General features: G+C 31.9%; 1 protein-coding gene across 5 annotated transcripts in view; it reads left to right on the top strand.

Moving 5' to 3' along the window:
- The window catches only part of LOC114333462 (uncharacterized), a 230,962-nt gene that overhangs the window by 65,868 nt on the left and 149,832 nt on the right, over positions 1–15,262 (top strand). For all 5 annotated transcript variants that reach the window (XM_050648583.1, XM_050648585.1, XM_050648584.1 and 2 more), the window contains one exon: positions 8,878–9,027. In XM_050648583.1, coding sequence (XP_050504540.1) covers positions 8,878–9,027 — 150 coding nt within the window. The remainder of the gene's footprint in view (positions 1–8,877; positions 9,028–15,262) is intronic.

The following is a 15,262-nucleotide window of genomic DNA, read 5'->3' as shown; positions in this document are numbered from 1 at the left end:
TTGCAAAATAGCAATAATTTCGAAAAAAACATAAAAGACAAGTAATCGCATTTTACGTTTTTCAACCATTTATGCTACACCTAGGACCTTCATATTTTACCCAAAAAACTTTATGATATAATGGGGGCTATGATGTATCTTTACGTAAGCTGATTACGTACTGTAAACTCGAATTACAGGCTGTAATCTCCAATAACACATGTACGTAAAATCGGTATGATGTATCAACGATATCCAAGCGGTTGCCTACCTTCGTACGTAATTTCTTTTAGGTAAACGCACGCGTAAACGTAATTTTTAAACTTTATTTCTAACTAAACTAAAATTATTTGCATAATGCCATTTAGTTAGGGTTAGGTTATGTATGGTATTAATGATTATTATGTTATTAAAACGTTTTTAACTATTTTAAATGGGAAATAAGCCACAATTTTACAAAATGATTTTATTTAGATTATTATGAGTTATTAAAATAATTTTGTTATGTAAAATTGTGGCTTATTTCCCATTAAAAATAGTTAATTATTATAAAAATGCCACAAGGAAATAGCTTCAGAACAATTATTATGTTATTTTTTATTTGTGAAACCAAGTTGTTTGTGTGTTATACCTGTATTTGATTTTTAGTTTAATTAGTTGTTTAATATATTATATCATAAAGTGAGTTCTTGTTTTTGTTCTAAGTAGCTTTCACTATTTCCTACTAACACTACATCATCAGGATACAGTAAGTACCAGGCAATGTTACCCTGCTAGGCCTTGATCTCGCATACAAAAATAAAGTTAATTCATAGAAAGCTGAAAATTTGTTATAATAGCTTAATGGTGTCTATTCGGACAAACTTTGATGTATGCAAACACTGGAAAAGGGGAAGTTTTAATTGTGGAACAGTTTAAAAATTTTGAATGTCAGATTAAAAAAACGTCCCATGTATTTTGTCGGACAGAACATCCAATAGATTTGTTACCTATTCATTAAACCCTCATTCAAAAATCAGACTGCTATTACTAACCAACATGATTCCTGTCATTTGACATGTTCTTCGTGTTCCACTCATCAAAATGCCCAGTTGGTGATAAACACCAGTCTGATTTTTGCACGAGAATTTAATGAAATGGTAACAAATCAATTGGAAGTTCTGTCTGACAAAATACATGGAACGTTTTCATAGTCTGACGTTCCAAATTTTTAACCTGTTCCACAATTAAAACTGTTCCTATGCATCAAAGTTTGTCCAACTAGACACTGTTAAGCTATTAATAAATTTTACACTTGCTATTAAGCAACTTTCTTTTGGTATGTAGGATCCAGGTCTAAGCAGTTTCCTTGTTTACTGATCCAAAACTAATGAGTATAAATAAGAACTGAGAACTTACTGTGGCTCTCCCATATTTTGATGATGTGACTAAGTAGTTTTATTACCCTGTAGTTTGTTCATTATTGTATTTTTTTTTCTAAACAGGTACAAATATACTGCTTCTCCATCGTTTAGCACTTGTCGTAACTTCCATAATTCTATTAAATAAACGTGTTAGCCAACTTCTTCATATCTCTCCTAACGCCTTCCACACTTCCCCAGGAATATCCTCTGGTTCCCTTTTCTTTCTTTATTTTTTGAATTGCTTGAACCACTTCCTCGTGGTTAATGCGAGTTAACAATAAAATCAAGGTAGGAAGTATATATATATATATATATATATATATATATATATATATATATATATATATATATATATATATATATATATATATATATATATATATATATATATATATACTTCCTACCTTGATTTTATTGTTAACTCGCATTAACCACGAGGAAGTGGTTCAAGCAATTCAAAAAATAAAGAAAGAAAAGGGAACCAGAGGATATTCCTGGGGAAGTGTGGAAGGCGTTAGGAGAGATATGAAGAAGTTGGCTAACACGTTTATTTAATAGAATTATGGAAGTTACGACAAGTGCTAAACGATGGAGAAGCAGTATATTTGTACCTGTTTAGAAAAAAAAATACAATAATGAACAAACTACAGGGTAATAAAACTACTTAGTCACATCATCAAAATATGGGAGAGCCACAGTAAGTTCTCAGTTCTTATTTATACTCATTAGTTTTGGATCAGTAAACAAGGAAACTGCTTAGACCTGGATCCTACATACCAAAAGAAAGTTGCTTAATAGCAAGTGTAAAATTTATTAATAGCTTAACAGTGTCTAGTTGGACAAACTTTGATGCATAGGAACAGTTTTAATTGTGGAACAGGTTAAAAATTTGGAACGTCAGACTATGAAAACGTTCCATGTATTTTGTCAGACAGAACTTCCAATTGATTTGTTACCATTTCATTAAATTCTCGTGCAAAAATCAGACTGGTGTTTATCACCAACTGGGCATTTTGATGAGTGGAACACGAAGAACATGTCAAATGACAGGAATCATGTTGGTTAGTAATAGCAGTCTGATTTTTGAATGAGGGTTTAATGAATAGGTAACAAATCTATTGGATGTTCTGTCCGACAAAATACATGGGACGTTTTTTTAATCTGACATTCAAAATTTTTAAACTGTTCCACAATTAAAACTTCCCCTTTTCCAGTGTTTGCATACATCAAAGTTTGTCCGAATAGACACCATTAAGCTATTATAACAAATTTTCAGCTTTCTATGAATTAACTTTATTTTTGTATGCGAGATCAAGGCCTAGCAGGGTAACATTGCCTGGTACTTACTGTATCCTGATGATGTAGTGTTAGTAGGAAATAGTGAAAGCTACTTAGAACAAAAACAAGAACTCACTTTATGATATAATATATTAAACAACTAATTAAACTAAAAATCAAATACAGGTATAACACACAAACAACTTGGTTTCACAAATAAAAAATAACATAATAATTGTTCTGAAGCTATTTCCTTGTGGCATTTTTATAATAATTAACTATTTTTAATGGGAAATAAGCCACAATTTTACATAACAAAATTATTTTAATAACTCATAATAATCTAAATAAAATCATTTTGTAAAATTGTGGCTTATTTCCCATTTAAAATAGTTAAAAACGTTTTAATAACATAATAATCATTAATACCATACATAACCTAACCCTAACTAAATGGCATTATGCAAATAATTTTAGTTTAGTTAGAAATAAAGTTTAAAAATTACGTTTACGCGTGCGTTTACCTAAAAGAAATTACGTACGAAGGTAGGCAACCGCTTGGATATCGTTGATACATCATACCGATTTTACGTACATGTGTTATTGGAGATTACAGCCTGTAATTCGAGTTTACAGTACGTAATCAGCTTACGTAAAGATACATCATAGCCCCCATTATATCATAAAGTTTTTTGGGTAAAATATGAAGGTCCTAGGTGTAGCATAAATGGTTGAAAAACGTAAAATGCGATTACTTGTCTTTTATGTTTTTTTCGAAATTATTGCTATTTTGCAACAAGGGTGACAATTTTTAAATTTTTTAACCAATCCTATATTATAGGAAATTTAACTGCGCAACTTTTATGTCAGTGCAACTTTTCTCGGAAGTGAATTTAAAGTTATAACCAAAAAACGAAGAAAAAATCGAATTTTTCCTTAATTTTTTGACATTTTGATTATTTAAACAATGTTCCGGACCTTTTTGAGTGGGAAGATAACTTAATTATTATTATACGAGTTAATTCCAAGCAATTTTTGCAAAAAAATAAGAGTCACCTCTCAATGTCCATCTCAAAACAGATGCGTCCTGGACTATCATATAATACTCTTATTTACATCGATCGAGCAACAGAAATTTAGCTATTTCTTTCCGTGACCAGACATCTCGTAACAAGACAGTTAGTAACCACAACCACACAAATGGTAACGGACAATTCGTAACGACAACAGTTCGTAACCGCGATAGTTCGTAACTATACATATTCGTAACGTCAAAATTGAATTATTCTGTTTATTTTTGTTAACTAACCAGCATCAGGAAAACATTTCATATTTCGTGGAGAAAAACATTTTAAAAATTGTCTTAAAATAAATATTCGCGGTGTGCAAGTACTTGGAGGGGATACGAGAAACGATCGTGCGTAAATATCGGAGAAATCTTGAAACTTTCTTAAATAATTCCTATTGTTAATTGAAATTGTCAAATTGACGTATATTTTATACCTACTGTCATTGTAGAAGAATAATTGTATGTTGCTCTACAATATTGATATGATTTGCAAATATTATATAAAATTAAATTTTTAATGAATTGTATTTTGCTTGTAGTACAGCATTTAAATAATTAATTTTATTTAATACAATTGTTTACCTTTTAGTAACATAACCTGTCTTACTTTTTCTTTTAATTTTTTTGGGCTGTGGCCTTGACACATTTATTGTTAAGCTGTAGCTTTGTTAAAACTGTAAATGGATACCGTTAATAAATAAATAAATAAAATTCTTTAGTTGTCATATCAACAAGAATATATGCAAAAATGTGTATGAAATATATCTAACAAGAAGTGGCCTTAAAAAAAGTACCATTACTTTTAGTATAGCAATGTATGCAAAATGCATTTTTTTATTAAATTCAGGAATGCTAAATTTGTTAAAAAGTTTAATGTGGGCCGTGGGCGTTACGAATATGTACAGGGTTATTCACTATGTTTTGACCCCCCTGTAAACTACTTTATTTACAGAATTAGAAAAAAATGGTAATTATAAAAGTTGTTCGATTTTTAAAATATGATCTTTTGACATATATATCATACTAGTGACGTCATTTATCTGGGAGTGATGACGTAATCGACTATTTTTTAAATTAGAATAGGGGTCGTGTGCTAGCTCATTTGAAAGATAATTCAATTCTCTATTCAGTAATATAAATAAGATAATTATTTATACAGGGTGTCCAAAAAAAAATTTTTTTAATCAAATTAATTGACACAAAAAGAAGAATGTATGTAATTTATTTAATTTAAAATACATTTTACTGCTGTTAGAAAACAGCAATAAAAGTTTATTGCACAAATAAACATTGATTTTTGCTTAAATTCAATGTTCAAACTTCCAAGAGGCAGATGGGAGGCAGCTTGAACATTGAATTTAAGTGAAAAGTAATGTTTATTTGTTCAATAAATATTTATTTCTGTTTTCTGACAGCAGTATAATGTATTTTGAATTAAATAAATTACATACATTCTTCTTTTTGTGTCAATTAATTTAATTAAAAAAATTATTTTTGGACACCCTGTATAATTGATCATGTTAATGTTTATATTACTGAATAGGGAATTGAATAACCTTTCAAATGAGCTAGCACTCGACCTCTATTCCCATTTAAAAAATAGTCGATTACATCATCACGCCCAGATGGATGACGTCACTAGTATGATATATATGTCAAAAAATCAATTTAAAAATCGAATAACTTTTGTATTTTACATTTTTTTCTAATTCTGTAAATAAAGCAGTTTACAGGGGGGTCAAAATATAGTGAATAACCTTGTACAGTTACGAACTGTCGCGTTACGAGATGTCATGGAACCATTTCTTTCATCTTCTTATTTCTGATTTACATAATACAGAGAGGGGCTAAATTATGGAATAAATTCATTTTCTCTAAAACGGACAACTTTGGAGAAAAATCCCGAAAGATGTCGATTTTTTTTAAGTTATAATTTTTGGGCATATATTTCATACTAGTGCCTTCGTGCATCTGAGCGAGATGACGTAATCGATGATTTTTTTTAATGGGAATAGGGGTCGTGTAGTAGCTCATTTGAAAGGATGTTCAATTCTATATTCACTCATATAAACAATAATATCATTATTTATACAGGGTGTGCAAAAAAATAATTTTTGAATTAAATTAATTGATGCAAAAAGAAGAATGTATGTAATTTATTTAACTCAAAATACATTGTACTGCTGCCAGTAAATAAAAAAAAATGTTTCACAATTAAACATTTCTTTTCGCTTAAATTAAATCACAAACAGCATCCCACCTACCTCTTGGCAGTTTGAACATTTTATTTAAGCGAAAATCAATGTTTATATGCCAAATAAACATTTTTTTTCTATTTTCTGACAGCCATAGAATGTATTTTGAGTTAAATAAATTGCATGCATTCTTATTTTTGCGTCAATTAATTTAATTAAAAAATTATTTTTTGCCCACCTTGTATAAATAATAATATTTATGTTTATATTAGTGAATATAGAATTGAACACCCTTTCAAATAAGCTACTGTGCTTTTTCTCATGAGCATCTTTCAGTGCGTCACAGTTTTTCGATTTCTTTCTAACGCGTTAAATTGTATGTGACAGAAAAAAACGCACGTCGGTGATTACATTTCGTCGGTGACATTTATAACATTTATTCTAGTTGTCAATAGATGGCGCTATAATCGAAAAAAAATTATTTACGAATTATATATGTAATATATCTACGAATATAATCTGTACAATTTATAAGACTATACAAATAAGAAAATACCATTTTATAAATGCAATAAACACAATGGATTTGATTTTATGCCAAATTGCAAATAAAATGTGACAACTGTCAGATTTAACTAAAATGTCATGTCACTAAAATGTATATTATCACGGACTTACCTTTTTTTCTATCATTTGTGACGCACTGAAAAATGCTCACGAAAAGAAGCATATACGACCCCTATTCCCATTTAAAAAAAATCATCGATTACGTCATCACGCTCAGATGGATGACGTCACTAGTATGAAATATATGCCAAAAAATTTTAATTTAAAAATAAAAATCGACCTCTTTCGACATTTTTCTCCAAAGTCGTCCATTTTAGAGAAAATGAATTTATTCCATAATTTAGCCCCTCTCTATATATTATTTGTACAGTAAACAAAAACGAAGAAAAATATCTCTGTGACAAGTAATGATGCCTATGTAGCTTCTCACTGTACAATAAACATGGTTATGATGAAAAGTCATTTTCTAATGTTTTGGCAATGCTCTGACGTCAGAAATCTTACATGCTTACTGATGTAAGCGTGTTTTTGTAGTAAAAAGAGTATAGATACGTTGAATATACAATAGGGAACTTGAATAAAATTTTAAATTCGAAAAAAATCCTATAAATCATAATAGAACATAATTTAAAACATACATAGGTATATCAAAGAAAAAAAAGTTTTTTTGTCTTTCGTTTGGCCCCTAAAGACGATTAAAAATTCAAATTAGAGCAGCCAGCTCAAAACGCGCCCTCATTAGTCGTGGCGTCATATAATTGTAGTGTTGGATGTCCTCGCCATTGATTAGGTTTCGCAGTCGTTTTGACACTGACACTAAGTTTTATAAATATTTTGATATATTTTCCGATCTCAACAAACTGGATATATTATTACAGTGACATACAATAAATGTCATTAAAATATTTTTTCTACGACCGTGTTAAAAATGCAATTTTTAGCACTCCATACGAGCGTTAAAAATGATACTTTAAGGCACTAGTGCTTTAAAATTTTTATGACACTGCAATTCGTATTGACAGTATAGGCAATTTTGATGTAATGTCAAAAAAATATAAAAATGGAATGTCAGTCAAGTTCAAGTAAAAGTTTTTGTAGATATTGTCCTGTAATTACGTTTGTAGAAAAATATTGTATGATATGCGTGTTAAAAAGTATATTTTTAAGGCACTCATGTGAATTGCATAACTCGCTTCGCTCATTCTGCAGACTTTCATATGCGTGCCTTAAACGTGTACTTTTAACACTTATATCATAAATAACTATTAAATATAACCATAAACATAAATCACGGTTCTTAGACATTTACTACGGTTGTCTACATCGACTAACCAATGAACATTAAGAGCTCGAATATGTCACGAGTATATTGTAATTTGAATCGTATGATTAATCGGTATTTTTATGTCTTTGATGTATGGAAAATAGTAAAGATAGTTAAGAAATAAAGATGTTTAGTGGAATACAATACCTAATTATGGAAAGGTGTTGATATTTACTCCATCAGTTAATGCAATATTTACGGAAATCTAGGACTTCAATCTCCATTCTACACAGAAAATTTGTCGTTGAATTTCAATTAATACTGGATTAACTATTGAATACATACCATCCTTAGAGATCAGCTAGGATTATGTGAATTAGAATTATGTACTTGTATAATTTATTGTAAGAATTTAAATAATAGGTAATAAATTTGACCACACTACAGCCTGTACCTGGCATTCTAAAATGTCATTAACATTATTATTACGTTAATACATAATGAAATTTGAACGTTTTAACCTACCTTATAAATATATTTTATTATTATTTAAGCTCCTACAATAGGTACGATGTACACAACTTCATGAATAATTCAAAATAAGTTTTTACGGGAAACAGCACCAAAATTACAAATATGTACAAAAATGTAAAGTAAATTAGGATATAAGATAAATAATAACACAAATAATACACATACATTCGCAATAATTATATATTATTATATTTTATATATAATATATTATATATTATAATAAATACACATTCAATGAACGAAAATCATTTAAAAATGGGATTGTGTATTCTTGTGACGTAAAGTCAAAAATTTAAGTCTCCCCACTCTCCCCACCACCGTCGGACAAGACAACCTTAGTAAAAATGTCTAATAACCGTGAACATAAATAAAATATAATTAGGTGACGTCACGGGTCGTTTGAACTATTTTAAATACACAGAAGATTTTAAATTTGTACTTCTTTGTTATTACAATGACATACATTACATAAATCTCATTTTTAAACAAAACTGAACATTATTATGTAATAAAAAAATGCGCAAGTTCCCTATTCAATAGTACAAAATAATATTTATCAGTGGCATGACTCATTTGTTACATTTTTAGCTGTAAACAAACTCTGATAGGAGATAATGCTGGGAATAATAATAGAAACGAAGGTTCATTCCATCAATCTTCTGATAGTTTTCGCTCACCTCGCCCGCCAAACCAAAGACATTCAATGGGAGGTGGAGGGCAGTATGGTAAAAGGGATAAGTGAGTATATTTCGCTTGTTACTTATCGCATGTTTTAAAAAAGTGTGACGTTAAAAGTTATATTCTGTTTCCTTAGGTTGGTAGCATAGCAACTCATTATAAATTCAAAAATGTGTCGGAAACACTAGAGGGTCGTTCAAAAAATTAAAGCGACTCGTAAGCATTTCTTCATTATAAATGTGTCTTTAATCTTTCACGGTATACTCCCTGTATTGTGAAATGCAGGTAGCTGAGACAATATATTTCAGAAGTTAAAATTAAAAGGAAAGGAAGGATCTGACTATTCAGTGACGGTGAACTGGGTATAAATGTTTGGAAAATAAAATTTTGTATACATAATTTAAATTTATTATAGTATAAATAATATGTACAATATACAGGGTGTCCAGAAACTCTACCGACAAACGAAGACAGGAGATTCCTCTAAATACCTCCAGAACGCTTCTAGTTAAAAAAACGAAAATTGGTACACATATTTATCTTCCAGGGGAAAGTCGATAGGATACACCGTTTTCTAGAAAAATTAATTTAAAAATTTTTCGTTTTTTAATTTGAAAAAAATTTTAAATTTAAAAAAAAAACGATGTATTTTACCATCTTAAATCAAGAGTAACTTTTACTACTAGAATACCTCATAATTTTATAATGTAATGTCAAATATGGTTAAAAACTAAAGACAAAAAGTTGTGCAATAAATTAACCATTGAGCCACCCAAAACGGACGCATATGATCGGTACTAGAAATTCGCAATTAATGAAATCGATTCATTTCTGGAATACAAATAAACGTACCAGTTTTTGTTTTTCTAGTTTTTTTTTAATTTTTTTTTTTTTTTTTTTATTCAAAAGCCGAAAAATTTTCAAATCGATTTTTCTAGGAAACAGTGTATCCTATTGACTTAAAGCAAGAGTACCTTTTAATACTAGAATACCTCACAATTTAATAATCCAGAGTCAAAAATGCTTAATCCGGGAGCAATCACGCCGTTAGAAAAAAATCTAACATTTTATCTTTTTTCGTGATAACTTGACGAAAAATTTTGCGACATAACTTTCCACTCGTAAGTGCCTCGAGTAAGGGTGTAGTAGTGTGTAGGTTTTTTTTTTCTTCTTCTCCTTTTTGTGGAATTTATGACTTTGGTGAGAACCAATTAGCTTCAATAATTGAACGGTGGGCTGCAACAATGTTGTCAGCGACAGATTGGGTCAAAGTGAGGTTTTAATGCAATATTATTGTATATCCAAAGACCAATGCGAGAATCTTTCAATCAGGCTAAAAACATTTTGCCTTCCCTGAGTTTTCATACCGCAATATTGGTATCCGTATTGTCATAAATGACTTGTCAATAAATTTTTTCCATCTCTTGCATAATCTTAATTCTGTCGCTTACAACATTGTTACGGCCCACCATTCAATTGTTATAAATAATATGTCTAACATAACAAATTAATAAAAATACCATAAAATAAAAATTTGTTGTAAATTCGTATTTAAATTCGTATTGTTAGATAAAATCTAACGCAGGACCGATTACGTGACAGAAAAGAACGCGACTGTTCCTGGGTTAAAAATTAAAGACAAAAAAGTTATGCGATAAAATAACTGTTGCCCTACCCAAAACGGACGCCTATGACCGGTACTAGAAATTCGCAATGGAAGGAATCGATTTATCTCTGGAAGATAAATAAGCAAGAGTACCTTTTAATACTAAAATACCTCATAATTTAATAATCCAGATCCAAAAATGCTTAAAAATTAAAGACAAAAAAGTTATGCGATAAAATAACCGTTGCCCTACCCAAAACGGACGCCTATGACGGGTATTAGAAATTCGCAATGGATGGAATCGATTTATCTCTAGAAGGTAAATACGTGTATGATCGAAGCGAGGATCGGTGGGATATGCGCATTTTATCAATGAAATTCGATATTTTTAAGATATTCCAGAAGCCGCTACAGATAAAATGTTTTAACAACCCATTAATCCTTCCGAATTAGTAGATGGATATTAGTACAGTTAAAATAATTAAGACGATAATGATTTAATGAGTGAAATTTCAAGTTTTTTCTACTTTAATGACAAAAAAAGCAAGCTCATTAACAGAACCCAATTAAAAATTATTTTGCACATCATATTTGAAACATTATTTGGTTGAAAAATCTCATTTTTGTTGGCAAAAAAATATATTAATTTGTTTGGACTAACTTACACTTATGTTTATCTTAAGAGAGATATGTTACTATCAACATTAACACAGTGTTGCCAAACTGAATTTTGTTATTTTGAGTGTACATTTTCCCAGCGATCTCCGAGGGTACATTACCAATTTTCGTTTTTCTAAATAGAAGCGTTCTGGGGGTATTTAAGAAAAACTAATTATACGACGCCATCTTCAAATAGCTGTAGTTCCCTTAGAAAGCATTTTCGGACTAGGTAAATTGGATTAAATTGTCTTAAGATTATCTGAGGAATCTCCTGTCTTCTTTTGTCGGTAGAGTTTCTTGACACCCTGTGTAAAATACGTGCATCTTAAATGCCTTTTTAAAGCAATTTCTCACTATACCATAACTAAAGGCCAAGGTAGTCGGAAAGAGAGGACCATGGAGAAGAAAAATATCTTGGCTTTAAACTCTGAGAAAAGTGGTTGAATACGTCTACAACTGGACTATTCCGGATAGGTGCAAGCAAAGTTAGGATTGCCATGCTGCTCGCCAACATGCAGGACGGATAGGTAACGTAACAAGAAGACCGAACTAAGTTCCTTTTTGTTTCCATTTTTGGATCTTCTCCGATGTGGCTTTTTTTTAACGCACAATGGTTCTTGTTCGATAAAAGGAGTACTAGCTTCACATTTCGGAAGACTATGAGTTACCTTGTTATCAGCAGTTCCATTATTCCCTGGCATCCATAGCAAAGTGACTTTGTTGTATTTTCACAGTTCCTTAACAAACTGCTACAAGTTCCAAGTTGTTGCCGACTTAGTACAGCTTACTTGTCAGATGTATTTGAAAACAACAGTAAGAAACAACACATTTCTAGTCTCTTCAGTGTCGCTTTTGATTCATCATCACACAGCCAAATTTGTCCACTGTCGGACATAGGCCTCCTCAAGATGTCTCCACCCTTCTCTGTCCTGCGCAGCTGCAATCCAGTTTGTCGCTATTCTCTTAATATCGTCTGTATATCTGGCAGGTGGTCTTCCACGACTTCGCTTGTCTATCCTTGGCCGCCAATCTAAAATCTTCTTTGTCCATCTGTTGTCTCTCTCTGTCTTGCGACGTGTCCTGACCATTTCCACTTCAACTTCGTAATGCGTTTTATGGTGTCTTCCACTTCAGTTCTTCGCCGTAACTCATCATTTCGTATTCTGTCTCTCAAAGTTAGGCCAAGCATGGATCCTTCCAATTTTCGTTGTGCTACTTGTAATTTTCTTATTGATGCACCGGAAGTACGCACTGGTTAAATGCTTTTCTTTTTAGCTTTATTGGGATGTTTTCCTTGAACACGTCTCTTAGTTTGCCATACACTGCCCATCCTAAAGCTATTCTTCTAGATAATTCGCATGTTTGGTTGTGTCTACTTATTTGTATTTCGTGGCCCAGATAGATGTATTTGTCAATTATTTCGATATGGCAGTTTTCTAGTTTTAATGGTCCGCTAGGTACTAAATTGGTCATCATTTGTTTTCCCAAAATTTATTTCCAACCCTACTTTTTGAAAAACTCGTAGTTCTTGCAGCATTTCGTGGGCTTCCTTTAAATCGTCGGTCGTTAAAACTATGTCATCTGCAAATCGTAGGTGGTTCAACCTTTCGCCATCGAAATTCAAACCTCTGTTTTCCCATTCTAACATCTGGAATGCATGCTGAATTACGGCAAATTACGGCATTGAATAGTTTTGGTGACATGTTGTCTCCTTGTCTAACTCCCCTTTTTAGTTTTATTTTTTGAGATTGGATATGGAGGTTGATTGCTATTGTGACATTTGGGCAATAATAACAGGCAGACGTCTGTGACTTTATAAAATTCTCCTGGTAAATAAAAATAGGTACAATTAAAATGTTTAAAATAGGTATATTTGTTTCGTTGAAATCATAAAAATAGAAGTATAACTTTTTATGTGCGCACAAAGTACTCTTTTTTTCTGTATTAATAAGTCCAAAAATATATAAAAAAAAAACTATTTAAAAAGTCAGTAAAACTATTAACTCACTTTTGTCTCTGTTTTCACAAATTTTAAAACACAACTTAACCATAACAAACCATAGCGGCGTCACAGCTGCCATATTGGATAATTTTTGACATGTCATTTGAACACCCAATCAGAGCAAACGTATTGCGCATCTGCGCCCAGCACCAATAGTTTTGATGAAATCGCGCACATTTACATTCACTCTCTATCGTGCCCTAAAGAATTATAACTTAGAAAACATGTAGTTATCTAATTTGTAGCAGGTTTTTAAAGAGTTTAATAAACTTCTTCTTCTTCTTCCTTCTTGTATGTAGGCTTTAAAGCCTGTTTCTTCTTCAATATTATCCTCCTAAATTGTTTAGGTTATCGCACCACCTTTTTCTTGGTCTGCCAATACTTCTTCGTCCATTTGGTGACTTATCTCGTGCTATTCGTACTATCCTATCCTCTGCTATCCTATCCTATCCTCTGAGTTTAATAAACGATATTCAAATCTCAAAGACAGGGTCTAAAGAACTTAAATACTACGAACCTATGCTCTTCAGTATTCTAGACCGGGAATGGAACAAAAAGAATAATATCGAATAAATATAACTAAATACATCTAGACATTCTGGCGCCTTGTGTCTAAAAAGGATCAAAACTAATTTCTCGGCCCGTTTTGTCTTCCGGAAGTCAACGTTGTAGTTTTAGCGACGGACTCACGTTTGCTTTTTCAAGATAAGGCAAGTTTTTCAAGATGAACCTTCCAACACATTTTCCATAAGCCTCTCAAATGTTGCAGGAGCATTGCAGAGTTCAAATGACATAACGTTGAATTGCTGCAATACAGATCCTGTGGTGAAGGCTGTCTTCTCTTGGGTCCATTTCTACCTGCCAATATCCAGACTTCAAGTCCAACGTAGAAAACAATTTAATTAATAAGATGTCACAATACCGTCGAACGCCTGACTTTGAGACTGGCCCGCAACTACAAGCATTTGGTCGAATTTGTCGTTGGAATTATCGGATGTTGTCGTCTGACGGATTATGGACGTCACTGGTACACAAGTTCCTACCTTTGTCTCTTGATGGTCACTGGGTAGTCATTGATATTAATCAGTCTTACAGGAATTTCTTTAGCAGAAGTAACCAATTCCTTTCCAATTTTGATTCCTCAGCCAACCTCCTCATCGTGGTTCCATGGCTCCATCATAACAGGTGTTCCTTCTTCCACAATTCCCTGTAGCCGCGCTACTACGATCGTTTCACTCCTTGGAGCCACAAATTGTATCTTCTTTTGTCTGCTTGCATAGTGCTGGCATCATGTGAATGAAGGAATATTTCTAAATTGCCAACTTTAATTACTTTATTCTTAAAATCCAATTGAAATCCATGCAAATGCATTACGTCAATTCCTAATATAACATCCTCTGCGATGTCAGCAACTATGACATTATCGACGAACTTTTCTGTTGTAATGGACCGTGATAGTCGTGACGTCAAAACGTCAAAAATAGGTTTCCAAACACGTTGTGTCTAGGTACACGCTAAAATGTACGCAAATAAAAAAGTTAAACTTCATCAAGCTAGTGACTATTTAGCGTGGGCAGTGACTGTATATTTTGATACACGCTATTTTGATATGTTTAGTGTTTGTTTGATAGAAAAATATTTGTTATGACGTTTAATTCTACCTAACTTTTTTATTTGCGTACACGTTAGCGTATACCTAGACACAACGTGTTTGGAAAACTTTTGACGTTTTGACGTCACACTATCACGGTCCATTCTTCATTGTACCTGGATCTGTCCGTCCTCAGTTACAACCTCATTAGTAGAAATTTCTTACGGCTGTTTATAACAGTCCTAAGACCCCACTACAGCCCCCTAAGGCCGACCCGTTCTAGTTTTCTTGCTGGTTAGTCTTTTGATTTGTATTGTACCTAGGTTGCTTACATGAACTTCGTAGGTTTCCAAATTCACCACCATTCCAGCATCTTATGGTTTTCGTTTTCTTGGCTGTAACGCCTTTCATCATATTAACAAGCTAGTCAAGTTTG

This window comes from Diabrotica virgifera, chromosome 4 (genome assembly GCF_917563875.1).
Source record: "Diabrotica virgifera virgifera chromosome 4, PGI_DIABVI_V3a".
Classification (NCBI taxonomy): Eukaryota; Metazoa; Arthropoda; class Insecta; order Coleoptera; family Chrysomelidae; genus Diabrotica; species Diabrotica virgifera.
The sequence above is the reverse complement of the archived record's forward strand: the minus strand, read 5'-3'. Positions and strand labels throughout refer to the sequence as shown.